This window comes from Dendrobium catenatum, unplaced genomic scaffold, assembly GCF_001605985.2.
Source record: "Dendrobium catenatum unplaced genomic scaffold, ASM160598v2 fragScaff_scaffold_1659, whole genome shotgun sequence".
In the NCBI taxonomy this organism is placed as follows: Eukaryota; Viridiplantae; Streptophyta; class Magnoliopsida; order Asparagales; family Orchidaceae; genus Dendrobium; species Dendrobium catenatum.
Genome location: NW_021320121.1, coordinates 218,162 through 233,254, shown reverse-complemented (window position 1 = coordinate 233,254; position 15,093 = coordinate 218,162). Strand labels below are relative to the sequence as shown.

Genomic DNA, 15,093 nt, shown 5'->3' with positions numbered 1-15,093 from the left:
CCGGTCTGCCGGGGGTCCAAGGGGGCGCTGCCCCCTGGCGGGGTTTGACCTGCTTGTTTTTAAGTTCGTAAGTTGTTTGTACGGGAAGATATCGAGTGGTACCGAATATGTACCTTGCAGTACCGAGCATATATTGAGCAGTACCGAGCATGTACTGAGCGGTACCGAGCAGTACCGAGCATGTACTGAGCGGTATCGAGCATGTATTGAGCGGTACTGAGCATGTACTGAGCGGTACCGAGCATGTACTGAGCAATACCGAGCATGTACTGAGCGGTACCGAGCATGTACTGAGCAGTACCTTGTGGTACCGAGCGATACCGAGCATGCACTGAGCGGTACGGAGCATGTACATTACGTTTTTCAACAATGAAGAGAATAAATGGCAAAATCCACTTACAGGTCTTGGCTCTCTTGCACGCAGAAGGTGCTCTGTTTGGCCTTGATTGCGAACTTTGCCTCGGATGAACACAGAAATCATGCAAGAATGAAGGAATGGGAAAGACGAGCTCTCCTTGGCCTCGGCTCGAGCAGAGATGACGAAGGAATGAGAGGCGAAGGCAGCGGGCTCCATTTGGTGTCGACTGCGAGCTCTCCTGGTCCGCCCTAGAAAATTTCTTTCGTGGATCGGGAAAATAGAGCTTCTAGTTCGTGGAAAAGGCAAAATAGAATGAACGATTTTTCATTTAATAACCGGACACGCGTGTCCGATTTTAATTTTAATTTTTTAAATTGCGACACACCAATGCCGTGTCGGACACGTGTCCATGCCGTGTCCGACGCGTGTCCGTGTCCGACACTGTATACCCTCTTTAAGAGGCATGTCGGTGCATCATAGGAAGGCATTGGACAAAGATAAGATGTCAAGTTGTGAGCGTAAAAATTGCTAGTATCGAGCATCAATGTAAAGACAATGTCAGACTTTGATATGGAGATCATTTTGAAATGTTGATGTTGTAATGACGCAGACGTTGATGTTGAGATGACATTGAGCATTGTTATGAAATCAAAGTTGTAACCCACCAAAGAGATGAAAATGAAAATATTTGATGAATGAGGTATTAAGTGTGGGCGATTGATTTGGTGTTGTGGATAAAATATGTAAGATACGCGTGTTAGACACATGTGCCCAACTTGTATTTAATATTTTTTTAATTGGACATGTTTGCAGTGTGTCTGACACGTGTCGGAGGAGTATCGGACGCGTGTCGTGTTGGATACGTGTCGGACACTGCATGCCTCTTTGAGGAGAAGTGTCGGTGCATCATAGACTATTGTCAATCTTCCCATATGATCTTCCAATAAACATTTTTTATACTAAGGGATTCAAGAATTGTAACCAGCATCTCTTATTTGAAGGGCTTTCCTTCTGACCTAAAATGCTATTAGGATGCCTCTGTCTGATTAATTAGATGCTTTGGAAACCAACTGTTTCATTTTTATGCCTTGGGAGACTACTGTTTCATCATAGATTAAGATTGAATGCAGCCAACTTTCCTCTTAAATCTGCTATCGTGGAAACCAGGAAGAAACTTAACATTGATTTTGTGCTAGATTGTTGTTGGGGTTTATTATATTTAATCAGTCAATTGTTTGTTTGATAGGCTAAGGAAAGCTTTTATATGGTACATTTGGACAACCTAACAGAATGCTTTGCCTTAAGTGATCTCTTGGAGTGCCGTGTTTTGTATTTTTTCTTAAAGAAGCAGCCATCTCCGAGTCATTATTTGTCCTATTTTGTTGCCACATTCTTTGATGTACTAATTTAACTTGGAATGGTTTTCCTGTAGTTTCCTGTTGAATTTTGATAGGAAAGTTTGTGATGATGAATAACTAAGGTCTGCAATGGAACCAAGGATGTTTTACAATTCTTAGAAATTTTTTTTCTTCAACACAATTGTTGTATTTGGCTTGTGCGATGTTTATGGCCTCAACTTTGGTTAGAAGCGGGAAAGGGATGTTAATTTAAGGGAACTCTTTTTTGGCATTTATGAAGCCCTTGGTTTGCAGACAATATAGGTTGTTTTAGATCATCAGCTTTTAATTGCCTTTAGTATAAAACCCTATATGCTGTATGCCTTCTTCCCCAAACTTTTTTTTTAGCTGTCTCATTGACTTTGAATGGCTAAATGTTCTGAAGCTCTCATATTCTAAATATTAATATGTTTCAAATATACCATCGGATTTTAAGGTTATTAAATGGTACTTTTAATGTGATGTTGTTGGGCTAGCAAATGTCTACCTTTAGCTTAAGTATTACATTTTTTTGTGCTGATTGTACCTTCACATCTGTGCAAATGATTGCATTTTAGTTTACACTTCCCTATTTTGTTGAATTTCTCTCATGTTATGATTTTGCATTGACAGCAAGCTCCATTTTTCTTAGTAATCGCGTTAGCATAGATTCCTATATTCTATCATTAAAGATTACAAACCAGAGCTTGACAACAAAATCCATTTTGATGCAGGGTTCACCGTTCATCCATCAGCCTTCATCAAATTTTGATGAAAGAAGGCCCTCTTTTCCAGTGAAGCAGTCTTTCAAAGAAAAACCTGCCTACGTTGATGCTTCTCGCTTGTTTAAGCAGCCCTATCGAGCATCGCGGCCTGATCGTATTGTGATAATCCTTCGAGGACTTCCAGGTTTTGTTGTCTTTGATTTTTCATGTGAATATGTTTGACTGTCATCCCATGATATAGTATGGCTGATAAATGGTGAAGGGAAATTATGAATTGACTTACCATCAAATCATTATTGATTCAACTCCGAGTCAAGCTGGCTTCACAAAATAAAACTATAAGGAATTTTTCATTAAGGACATTATTAGAAATTCTTGCTTCAAAATATTAGATAACACCAAATCATCGACTGCAATTAAATTCAAATTAAAACTCATCTTTCACCAGAGACAACTTGTATCCAATTCATTGAATTTTCTCCTTGAAGAGGGAAATTTTCATTGTTCATAGCCTAATTTGCTGAATGTATCAAGGATTATTCCTATGTTTGCTATAGCATAATGGGGCAATCTCAACCTAAAAGAAATATTGGGCATTATCTGACACCGTAAAGGAAATCATCTTCTTACAGGAACAAAATGAAGTCGTTGTTTGTGTGCAACTAAGGATGTGAGACAAATGAAGCTTTAGAGCATCTTCTTTTTATCCAGTTTTGGCTTTTATTTTTTATTTTTAGGATACTGCATCTTTCTTTGTTTCAAATTCTAATTTAGAATCCTTTTTTTTTGGGTTGGTACTCTCTATTTACATTAATCAAGAGTAGCTATCATTTCTTGATCTACTTACTAATGTATGACATGATGATGCTGTAGGTAGTGGAAAGAGTTACTTGGCAAAGGCAATACGCGATATTGAGGTTGAAAATGGTGGAAACGCACCTCGAATTCATGCAATGGATGATTACTTCATGATTGAAGTTGAAAAGGCAAGAGGATCTATCTCTTTTTTTTTTGTCCTGCAGTTAATATTTTTTATCGTATTTTATGTGTTTTGTTTTAATTTTGCTAGCATAACTTCTCTATGAATTTTAATCCGGTTATTGTGCTTGTTAGAAGGTTGAAGACAATGAGGGGTTTAAATCAACCGGCCCTGTCAGAAGCAAGAAGCAGATCACCAAGAAAGTGATCGAGTATTGCTATGAGCCTGAAATGGAAGAGGTAATTCCTGTCATTTAGTTTGTTACTACGTAATTATTTTTTTCCACGTTATTCTCATAGGTGTTTTAATACTTTTTCATTCCATATTTGAAATCTTGCATGATCTTAAGAATTGTATTCCAGGTCATTGTCTGGATGAAGTGAGATAAATTATGAATGATGGTGTATTTCTATTCATGTTTTTCTTTGGCCAGATGCATCGATTAAAACTATTTTCATATCTTAATTTCTAAGGGTACTTTGTTGTCTAGTAGTTTTTTTTTTCAAAATTTATTCTTCGCTCTCCCTGTTCCCTATTGTAAAAGGATTACTTTTGTCTAGATTTTGATTTCCCATCATTTCTATTGCTTTATTTATCTAGGTCAATTAATTTTTTTGAACTGTATTAATTTTTATCATTTGTTTTCCCTTAAAGTCTAAAGAGATATTGAGATGTTTGCTGTTTTTTAGAAGCCCTGCCAGCAAACTTTCAATACATTTCTTTTATCTATTTGATTATTAATTCATTAGAAGGTGGACTCAGCCGCATTTACCAACATCCTTTTGTTTTGAGGTTCAGAGTTCAACAGTCTACTTGCTCGACTAATCAAGCATCTAGAAACAAACTTGATAGTCATCATGAGCCTTACTCCAACTAATATGGGCTGGCTCCATGAATCTTCTTTCTTCATCCATCCATTAATGATATTATTGTGTTAAATCTAATACTTTTTTAGCATGCCTTTTTGCACCAATGTAATCATGTTTGTACTATTGAGCTTTTGGTGGTTTCTTCGCATGTTGCATTTATCCCAATATCTGTCTTATTGGTGTATCTTTTGCCATTTGTTGTGCATGGAATTAGACATCTAGCATTTTACAGCCAACATTTTGTCACTGTAGTAAGAGATATTTTTAATGTCTGCAATTTTCTTAAGACTGCGGTTAAAATTTTTAAGAAAACATCTATATTGAAGAAGTTTCATATAGAGCGTCATGCTTTCTCGTGAATATCATTACCGTAGGTGCACAAGTGGATTAGTTATACACAATTTGTTCATCAGGGCTCGATTTCATCATATTTTTTTGGCAGATGATGTTATGAGTTAAATAACTTAAAATCCTTATTTTGGGGCATAACAAGGGAAGGCTCTGAATAAAAATCATGCTATAGTTTATCTTCTAATATTATACCGATCGCCTGTTACTCAGCTTTATTGTCCTAATCTGATTAATATCATATGCTATAAAAGGTTCTAGAAGTTATAGAAATATATGCACTAATTATAAAAATTATTGATCGTACTTTTCAACTGGTGGATTGCTATGCTTTTTTTGTAGGCTTATCGATCAAGTATGTTGAAGGCATTCAAGAAGACAATGGATGATGGGATTTTCACTTTTGTGATTGGTATGCTGTTAATGCTTCCCGTGCTTTTATTATTTATCAGCAAGCACAAGGGTTAAATATTTCTTTTTTAAATTTTCCTTTACATTTTATTACAAGAGTTCTTTTGAGATGTCTCCTATTCCTTTGGAGAAGAAGTCATGAATTTCTATTAAGATTATCTTTGTCTATTATTTATTGAAATTTCGTTATTGATATTGATTCATCTTCTATAAGGCACACCCTTTTTGAAAAACATATGTTGGCAATTGTTGTTGCGCAAATATTCAAATGTTTTGGAGCATGTCATAGGGAAACAAGTCCTTTACCTTAGATGGAGTTGAAAAACTTAATGACAGTTAGGTGAAGTTTTAATGAGACTTGCCCAAAAATTCTAACCTGTCTCTCTGTTCAACACATTCACTATTTTAGTGTGATTTTGAGAGAAGTGAGATGCAGCGCATATGAAGTGTGCACTGCCTTCATCTTAGCTAACGACTGGTGCAGCATTGTTTGGCAACTGACCAATTTCTTGCTGGTATGTTTGTCTCGTTTAGTGGATGACCGCAATCTGCGGGTAGCTGATTTTGCTCAGTTTTGGGCAATAGCGAAGGTATTTCCTTTTCTCTTTTTGTGAAACTTGTGAGTATTTCCATTCATGTTAAGTCGGTTCTGAATATTAATTGCAATGCATGGAATATGTCTGATTCAAAACATAGAGAACAGAAAACTGACAATGTCAAAGCAGAATCCCTAATATACCTTTAAATAGATAGTTTGATAGGTTGTTTTTATAGTTCATATTCTAATTACTGAATTGCTTATTGCAGTTTTTAGTGTTTTTTTCCACCCCTTCGAATTCCTTTTATGGCTTAGATATAATCTGCCGCTGTTTTATTGTGCTAAGTTCTATAAGTACCCCTGTTGATTAAAAAAGTGAATCTACTTTAATATTTTGCTATTTTTCCCCTGGCATTCTATTTTAAAGTATTGGATAATTATGTTATAATCATTCCTGTTGTACACACCACCTAGACTAGCAAGTTGAGGATTGGAACTCTGCTACCTCTACCTTTAATGCCATTTGCCTTATTAGACCACTGAAGTCATATTGGAAATGCTTGGTTACATTGGATGGTGTTGCAGAAATGGAAAATAATTAGAATATATCAACCAACTGACCTTCAATTTAAATTTTCCTCAGAAATGGAAAATATCATGAATATATCAACCAACTGATCATCAATTTAACATTTTCTATAAAAGCACAATTGAAGGAGGTGTTGATTTTGAAACTGTTCACTCGGGTGCTAGGGGAGGCGGTAGCAGTGCTGTGATGGTTGGGGTGTTGATGACCAGTAGTAACATATACCTCAAGCTGCTTAAGTTCCTTTAGTATATGAATAAAGTGTCCTTTAGGTTACTTTATATTTTCTCAATATTTCACTCAATAGAGTTTATACATCTTGTTTTTCTTTGATACTTTGTTGTTGTTGTTGTTGTAATTTTGGCACGATCTTCTAGGAGTGAGTTCTCACATATATTTTCATTCTTTAGCTTTCCAAAGTAAGTATTTTTGAAAATGGTGAAGTGTGCTGATGAATTCTATTTCTGAAACTTCTTGTGATCTTTGGTATTGCAGTTATATGATTTAATGAACATTAATATAAAATGATTGGTATCTAGTTAATTGATAGAAAAAGTAGGCGCTGGTTAATGGACTATTATTTAACAACCTGATGTTTCTTTTTGGCTCTGTGATGGAATGAATCAAAGTAATGTATACGTATAATTTATTTCCATAGTATTTGGCTACTTCAGGTTTATGCATGTGGGTATCTAGTCACTGATTCGATCCTATGTAAAATTGATATCGCTCATCTTTTTCTTAAAATGTTCATGGTTGTGTAGTTTTGCATGCCATGCTATGATATTTCCATAACATGCATAAAGATTTTTTACGCTGTGATATGCAAAAAATAAAAATGATAGCTAAGATGACACTTTGCTATTTCATGGGAAGTTTGAGTCAGATTGTATGTCAGTTTTAGTATGCAACCGCAAATCTTCATAACAAACAAGATGATAGTTCATTTTGTTTGTATAAATTCATTTTTCTATCAGTATTCTAGAAAATTTTTGACCGACCGTAAATGGTGACAATTTTTTTGGAAGATGTAGGGCACCCTTTAATCTTATATTTTACTATCTTTAACTGTTTGCTTTTCAATAAATTTAGATATATTCCCCACCTTCCCAGCTGGGAGTTCAAATTGGTATTTACATTGAAAATCTGGCAATCCCAACCTGTTCAAGTTTCTTCCCTTCACACATTGATGGTTTTTTTAACTTAGGTTTTATCCTTTTGTATTTCAAGTATTGAACATTTTTTGTTTGTTTTTCTCTATTCATTTGTGGAACTTAACTGATCAGTACTCTGAAATCCAAAACAAATCACAATCAATGCCAAAAGTTGGTTTTTAAGTATTCCAATTATTTCTACTGGTAGTTATCAATTGTTTTGTTTATGGAGATTTTTCTTTTTCAACTAGTTTCTCCCTCTCATTCTTTTGAAACATTTTTGTGACAGAGGTTGGGTTACGAAGTGTACCTGCTCGAAGCTACATATAAGGATCCAGCGGTAAGCTTCCGATATTTAATCATTTCTATATGATTGATTTTAGCCTTGACTGTTAGTTTGCTTGCAAATATGCAGGATCACTAACAAAGTGAATCACAATTTTCTCACATTAGTTTTTTCTTATTTTCTTAGAAAATTGCAAAGAGAGAACAAAGTAAAGTGAAATTTTATGCGTTTGATATGGTTTAACGCCAAAATTTGGAAAACATGCAAATTGTGGCGTTGATGCAATGAATTTTGCACCCCTTTATGGAAGGTCTTTTAGAGATATAGCTATGCTTGAAAACGCATATTGCATTTTAAAGAAATGGAAGTTTTTGTCCACATCATTTGAATCAATGTGCTTATGGTTTTCTGTGCTCTGTTCATTGAAGTTTGCTTGCTTTTTACTTATAATGGCAGCAGTACTCTGTTCATTGTTTGTTTAGTGATTTCAATGCTTGGGGGGATTTACTTTTGGTTTGTTCTTTTACATGTATGGGGAAACAAACAGGGTTGTGCTGCCAGGAACATTCATGGTTTCAAGCTGGCTGATATACAAAAAATGGCTGAACAGTGGGAAGAAGCACCACCTTTATATTTGCATCTGGATATTCAGGTCTACCATATGGATATTACCTGTTTTTTTTATTTTATGGATGATATATATCATGTTCATATTTTTCTTGTTGCATTCAATTTCCCTTTGCTACTGATTTTACTTAGTTTGAATTTTCTGTCAGCTTATTTATATTCTTATTTTCTTTTGCAGTCATTATTTGGTGGGGATGATCTGATTGACCAATCCATCCAGGAGGTAATCTAGTGCAAAATTTTCAATTTTCCTTACCTGTTTCTTCTTGTCATAATTAGATTTAGTTGAATTTATGGCGTCAATGGTTTATTTCAGCTTCAAATGAATTTCTTACTCTTCTTTCTATTGCTTAGAGAATGTAATGATGGATCATAAAGCATTGACGCTGCTGATATATATCATATGTGTAAGATTTTTGATATACAATTACGCCAATGTATTATGCAAATGCTGTTTACGGTTTTCAGGAGCAAATTTTTCAGTTGAGATGTTTCTATGTACTAAACCTAAGAAGGTTTGGTGAAACTCGATTGTTTCTTGTATGGAATAAAACAATTTATTATTATTATTATTATTATTATTATTATTATTATTATTTTTGAAGTATTATTAGGGAGAACTATAATATAAGTTCTGCATTTATGAGAAAAACTAATTGTTAGAAACTCGTGCTGCATAAATATGACTTTTTGAGAAGACCCAATGTATTTCATACAGTTGGTTGAAATTTATTAATTTCATTGCCCCTTTCTACATTATTGAGCATATACATGCTCCTAGTTTTATTAACTTCAATTATCGAATAATGTTCTGATGCAGACTGGAAAGATTAATTACAGATGGCATAACAAAGGTATCTGTGCGTTGGCGCATAGTTTGAGGCCATGATAATATGAAGAATCCCTTTTCCGTGGTTCTCATTAGGTAGAACTATACTGTTGTAGAGAGAGATTCAAGATATGCTATTAATTGAGCTAAATTTTAGAATCCATTGTAAATACCCTAGCTCTGTTTGGCAACTGCTGAACTTTGAAGATCTACTTGCAACGATGCTGAAATGGCAAATTGAGAAACATTTTAACCCAGTGTGAACGATTGTCTTTGGCGTGCCCTGGTTTGTGGTAACATGAACATGCCAGACCGGAGAAGCATATACAGTGAATTAAGCACATGGACTAAGATTTAATCCTTCATTTTTGAAATTGGTCTAGTAGATGTGACAAAGCTAAACTTACGAGGATGCCAGATAGGCATGCTGGCCGGTCACTGGCTTTTTTTTTCCCTAAAAAGGATGTGGAACAAAATTGGGGGCTTGCCTCTTTACAATCATTAATTACATCATCTTTCTTACCTTGCTGGTGTATGTAGCCTATCTCATGCTTAGTTTTATCCCCGTTGTCCCTCTTCCTTTGGTTTTCTTGTCTCCAATCTCTCTCTTTCCATTAGAAGGCCTTGGGATCTACAAGGAGAAGAGAAGAGGCAAGATTAGAAGATAGACTAGAGATGCTTGAGGAAGGAGGAGAAAGTCTTGCAATACAATGGATGGTTTCCTTCAAGTGTTTTATTTCTTTATCATTTATTTGTTCTAATTAGGTCTACAGTGGAAAAATGGTAAAAGCATTTGGTTGTAGTAGGAATAAACAAAATAAAGTCACGTGCTATTATCTATTAGCAGTCAGACATAAATATAATAATATAAAATAGAAGATTTTTCATTACTGCTTCTAGCATTAAGCATAAGAATTGCAGAAATAAGAATAGCTTTGGGCATTATTGACGTTGCATTGGTGTGATTTTGTGTTTTTTTGTAGTTATGGGGCCCATTTGATTGCTTGAAATTAGAAAATATGTTTTGAAAAATAATGAATTTATGAGATTATCATTTGGTTTAATGTACTTGGAAATCAACATTAATTTTAAACTCTACAAACACCTTCAAAAGCCCTCGAATGTGATATTTCAACTTCAAAAACAAACAAGCGAAACAAAATCATTTTTTTAAGTGATGTTTTCTAATTATAGGAAACCAACTGCTCTTAATCTATATTAAGAAAAGTTCTTATTTTTATGGTATGAGAGAAAGGATGAGCTACACTATACTTTGGAATGTTGTTTTATTGGCTATAATGCCAACGGGGCTGGTTTGACTGGGAGGGGCTGTGATTCAAATCCCCTATTGATTGAATCTAACGGACAAGACTCTTCTTCCTTCAATCCTTGATCTTCTTTAATCTGGTACTTTTGTTGGGTTTTATAGTTGGTTTGTCATTGCACGAATTGATATGTTGGTCATTGGTCAACTGATGTATCTCGACTTTTTAGAGTTTATCGAAGGATATCCAGATAAATCAATGGAGGAGAGGGGTCCTGACCACTACAGACAGCCTTTACTTTGTGACAAGACTGCTTATGTCTGCTTCACATAGCTTTTTGTCAATTTCATTGGTATCTGCTTCTCTTCCAGTTAATTGTTAGCAGCAATTGCTAATGACAAAGGGAGTCAAATCTAGGTGTTTGGGCTGTGTTATTGTGAATGGAAGTGTGTTGGGGCTCATCAATTGGCTGAAAAGTGTTGGGAAAGAGTTGGAAAGATGGTTCCGATTTAGTGGTTGAGAAGGGAAGTGATGAGCTTGGTTATGGTGGAACCATTATCTTAGGTTTAGCTGTTAGTGTGATTTATTAATGTTGTTCGCATATGGTTAGCTAATGTTTGTGTTTCGTATGATTATCGGGAAGGCTTGTTCTCAATTGGTTTACCATCTATGTATGGCATTGTGGTTGCTTATTCAGGTAAATGGGTGAAAAATTTCATCCGTCTCCCATCTAATTGGGTAAGTTTTTGGTCAATGTCTTGCAATATGTTAGCCATATTTATGCTTGTCCCAAGTCCAGTTTACCTTCTAAAAGTTTTTATGCTTTAATGTACCTAACTTGAAGGGTATAAGATGGCAAGGCAGGCAAAATATGATTGTTACCGGGCACTGTTGCTGTACGTGAAGCTTATAAAAGTTCTCGTTGTTGAGACTGCTTTTAGTACTTTGGTTTTTGAAACTAGTTTTTTAAGCATTTTAGTTGCTTCTTCATGTCGTGCTAATTCTGTCAATTGTCTATTCTTTAGAAAAAGATAAATGGACTGCTATTTCTTAAATACAATTCTGGGACATGTTTCTATTATTCTATATGGCAAGCCTTTTTTTAAAAGCATTTGGCATTTCCCTTCTTCAAGTTGTTTACCCACTCAAAAAGTTCTTGGTGAAATTGGTTCTCTTAAGGTAAGGATAGCTCAGCGGACAAGATCACTGAGATCTCTATGGTTTCTATACTCTTAATTGTGCGGTAATAGATTAAAAAGTAAATAATTATATTTGTTTAAGTTTTAGATGACAATTGTTGATGATGGGCTGGTGGAGGCATTTGAGTAAAGGTGGATTGCTGAAATTATTTGGAAGATTAGGAAAGACAAGTGATATATCACATGTTTAGAATTTATTCAAAATTATTCATCTTTAACTTGAATGAACGGTAAATGCTGCTCTCAATTTGAATGAATGGTAATAGAAGACAAGCATCTGCTGTTGATGATGAGGGACACATAATTTTCATTAGGCTGTCATAGTTTTATAGGGCAGTTTGATTGTTTTTATCTCCCAACGTATTTACTTTTTCAGATTGCTTCTATTATTTCTGTTTATTCTTAATCTGTTTTAAAACAGAATTCTTCCAATGTATTGGATTTCCCTTAAATCATACTACACGAAATAGTTGTACTAGTCTGTAGTTCCCCTTTTCTAGATGCCTAGAATTATGTTTTCTTTTATTTATTATTAATAGGTGGACATGGATACGGATGATACCGCAGGGGATGGTGAAGCGCATCACTCGCAGGAAAATGATGATTGCAACTCATCAGAACCAAAATCATTCGAACAGGAATCTGATCATGGTGCACAATAAGTTGCTTTCCACATTTATTTTATTAATTCTATATTTCCGCAGTATTTCTATGCTCATCTGATATCTTTTATTTAATGCAATGCAAGGTTTTATTCTTACATTCTATGTTGATTTGTTCCGTCAGAAACTTTTAGGAATGATGCATAGTGAATGAAACCAGTTTCTGTGTAATTTATGTTCATTTTACTATTCCAAGCTTGAATTTTTGTTTCATTTTCAAGACTTGCTCGGTAGTAGGAAGGTGCGTTTGATTTTTTTCTTTAGACTGTCTGGTTTTGCTTTTGCCAGTCGAGCCTACCAAAGTACAGTTCATAAATATAATAGAATAATGTTCAAACTGATTATTTTAGTTTACCAGATTTCTGTAGTATTGTGAACAGTATCTTGTTATCATGTGGAGGCGACTAGAATGGTTAGCAGCGTCATTGTACAATTACTTAAGAGAGTAAATAAATATTCCATAAATTGGTATCATATCCTGTCTTGAATGATTCTCATGGGCTTGAATGAGTAGGCTAGAAAGTACCGATAAAAAAACCCAGAGTGTAATCCCGTGTTTAAAATTCTATCTTCATGAAAAATTACTTTGGCTTTCTTGAGTGCCTTTGATATGTGGCATAGGATTATAGATTTCTATGGCATTCTAATTGTTTTTAATTTTTATCTAGGATCAACTAAATTGGGTAAAAGATGGAGTACTGAAGAAGAGGAGATCGTTCCAGGGAAAAATGAACTGGAAAGAAGTAAATGGTCCAAGGATCTGTCTGTTGATCGACATGACTCTAAGAGTGCCATTGGAAACACAAGTGCGCTTTCTGGGCTGATTCAAGCATATGGGAAGGGTGTAAATTTTGTTCACTGGGGTGATAAGGTATGTTTTGCATTTGATTCCATAATGTTCTTTGTGATACAAATAATTAATCAAGTTGGTGACTGCATAAGAAGTATTGTTCTGTGCCTGTTAGTTTACTTCTCGTCAGAGTTTCCCTGAACATTAAAAATGATGATGATGATTGACTTTAGATGAGTGAATGCCAAAATTTATGAACTGCATAGACAACATTTTAGACGATATTGATGTCATTTTATGACGTAAATATGCTGAATAATATGTTGCTGAACGATCTTTGAAGATGAAATTGTTAGGAAACACTTGAAGATTTCAAGTTAAACTTAACGATCTTGACAAAAAACACCGAGAACAATCAACCAATCAGAACAAAAAATTGGAAAACAGTAGTTTTTATTGGAATAATCAACTAACGGAAGGAAAATAACAAGATACAATTGATCCTCTATTTGAGAGGAGGATCTCTCTCTCCCAAATCTCTAGATGCTGCTAGAGCCCAAAAACCTAAGAAATCTCAAATTTCAGCTTAATTCAAGATGTCATAACCCTAGGAAAACAAATTGTTTAATTATACAATCCAAAAGGAAATTTCTAAACAGCCCCTACTTTGAAATTTCCATCCTAACTCCCTTTAAAAACCTTCCTAAGCAGCTCTGTTATACTTGGGCAGTCGGATCGGGCGTACAAGAGGTGGAACTTCTCCTCCTGTTTCACATGGGCTAGTCCCGTAGGACCGGCTGGCCCGGTCTAACAAAAATCCTTTCAATTCTACCATGTTCTAGAATTTAAGTCCTTTTCGGATTAAGATTTATGTTTTTGAACCTCTGATGCAGCAATTTGTTTGAATTGATTTTGTTACTTTCAGGTTGATACAAGTGGATTTTCAATAGGTACCAACAAGAAACAAAGTGCATCATCTTTGATAATTGGCCCAGGAGCTGGCTACAATCTGGTTAGTTCTCTATTTCTTCCTCAATGAGTTCCTCTCTCTTAATTATAAGCAATTTCATCAACTCGTTTTGGAAGGATTTACTCTATGTGCTGCTGCTTGTTATTACAGAAGTCCAACCCATTACCTGAAGATAATACCGTTGCTGAGATTACCGGACGGATCAGCTTAGAAACCAAGAAGCGATTCAACGAACAGCTCCGTGCCGAGCGTGAATCTTTCAGAGCTGTTTTTGACAGAAGACGACTGCGAGTTGATGGTCTATTGAATGCCGATGACGACTAGTACAAAGATCTGGCAGGTTACATAAATCTCAAAATTCCTCCTCTCCAAGCTCTCTAAGCTTTCAATGTATACTTAGGCTTCGTTTGGGATGACTTTTTTCCTGTTTCTTAAAGTAGTTTTTTAATACAATAATTAAAAAATTTATACTAAAAAACTCTTTTAAGAAGCAACAAAAAAGCTATCCCAAACTAACCATTAGTGGAAGGAATCTAGCTCTCATGATTTCTTCGTATAAGCCTATCCTAGCAATTTTAGTCTATTTGCACCATCCATTTTGTAATGGGTCAGAATGTATTTTTAGTGGTAGGGTTTAGGGTTTGTGAAGTGGATATTGATTGAAATAATTTGTGTAAAGGTTTATTATACGCTTAGTTTAGTACTTAAAACCTACCTCAAAGAATTGGAACAAATAAAGGGACAAATTTTAAAATGAGGCATTATTAAAATTTTAATAATGTAATTAAGTATAAAAAATAAATTTAAAAAGAGGCAAAGTCATTCCATCAAAATGGGCGACATATATTCACTAAAACTTGTTGAGTCATTTGTCGGTTTGGCGAAGTAGCGAATCACTTATTTTAAAAAAAAAAATATTATTGTAAGTTCTCACTTAAATGGGCTACTTGCTATACTAAATTATGAAAAATGATTAAAAAAAGTAGAAATATATTAAATAATATTTTTTTAAAATAATTTAAAAATTAAAATATACAAAAATAAAAGATTTAGAGTTAGTGTAAAAATATAATTTTTTATATTTTAATAGAAGTCAACTATTTAAATATATATTTTTTAAA

General features: G+C 34.6%; 1 protein-coding gene across 4 annotated transcripts in view; it reads left to right on the top strand.

Annotated features, from left to right (window-relative positions):
- The window catches only part of LOC110097619, a 19,473-nt gene extending 4,806 nt beyond the window's left edge, over positions 1-14,667 (top strand). The window contains exons 2-13 of one of the 4 annotated variants that reach the window (XM_020824111.2): positions 2,469-2,643; positions 3,333-3,445; positions 3,576-3,677; positions 4,998-5,067; positions 5,601-5,656; positions 7,634-7,684; positions 8,178-8,282; positions 8,436-8,480; positions 12,090-12,201; positions 12,881-13,083; positions 13,928-14,014; positions 14,123-14,667. In XM_020824111.2, coding sequence (XP_020679770.1) covers positions 2,469-2,643; positions 3,333-3,445; positions 3,576-3,677; positions 4,998-5,067; positions 5,601-5,656; positions 7,634-7,684; positions 8,178-8,282; positions 8,436-8,480; positions 12,090-12,201; positions 12,881-13,083; positions 13,928-14,014; positions 14,123-14,296 — 1,293 coding nt within the window. In that variant the 3' untranslated portion in view covers positions 14,297-14,667. The other 3 variants (XM_020824110.2, XM_028701262.1, XM_020824112.2) reach the window with 3 other exon arrangements.
- The last annotated feature ends 426 nt before the right edge of the window (positions 14,668-15,093 follow it).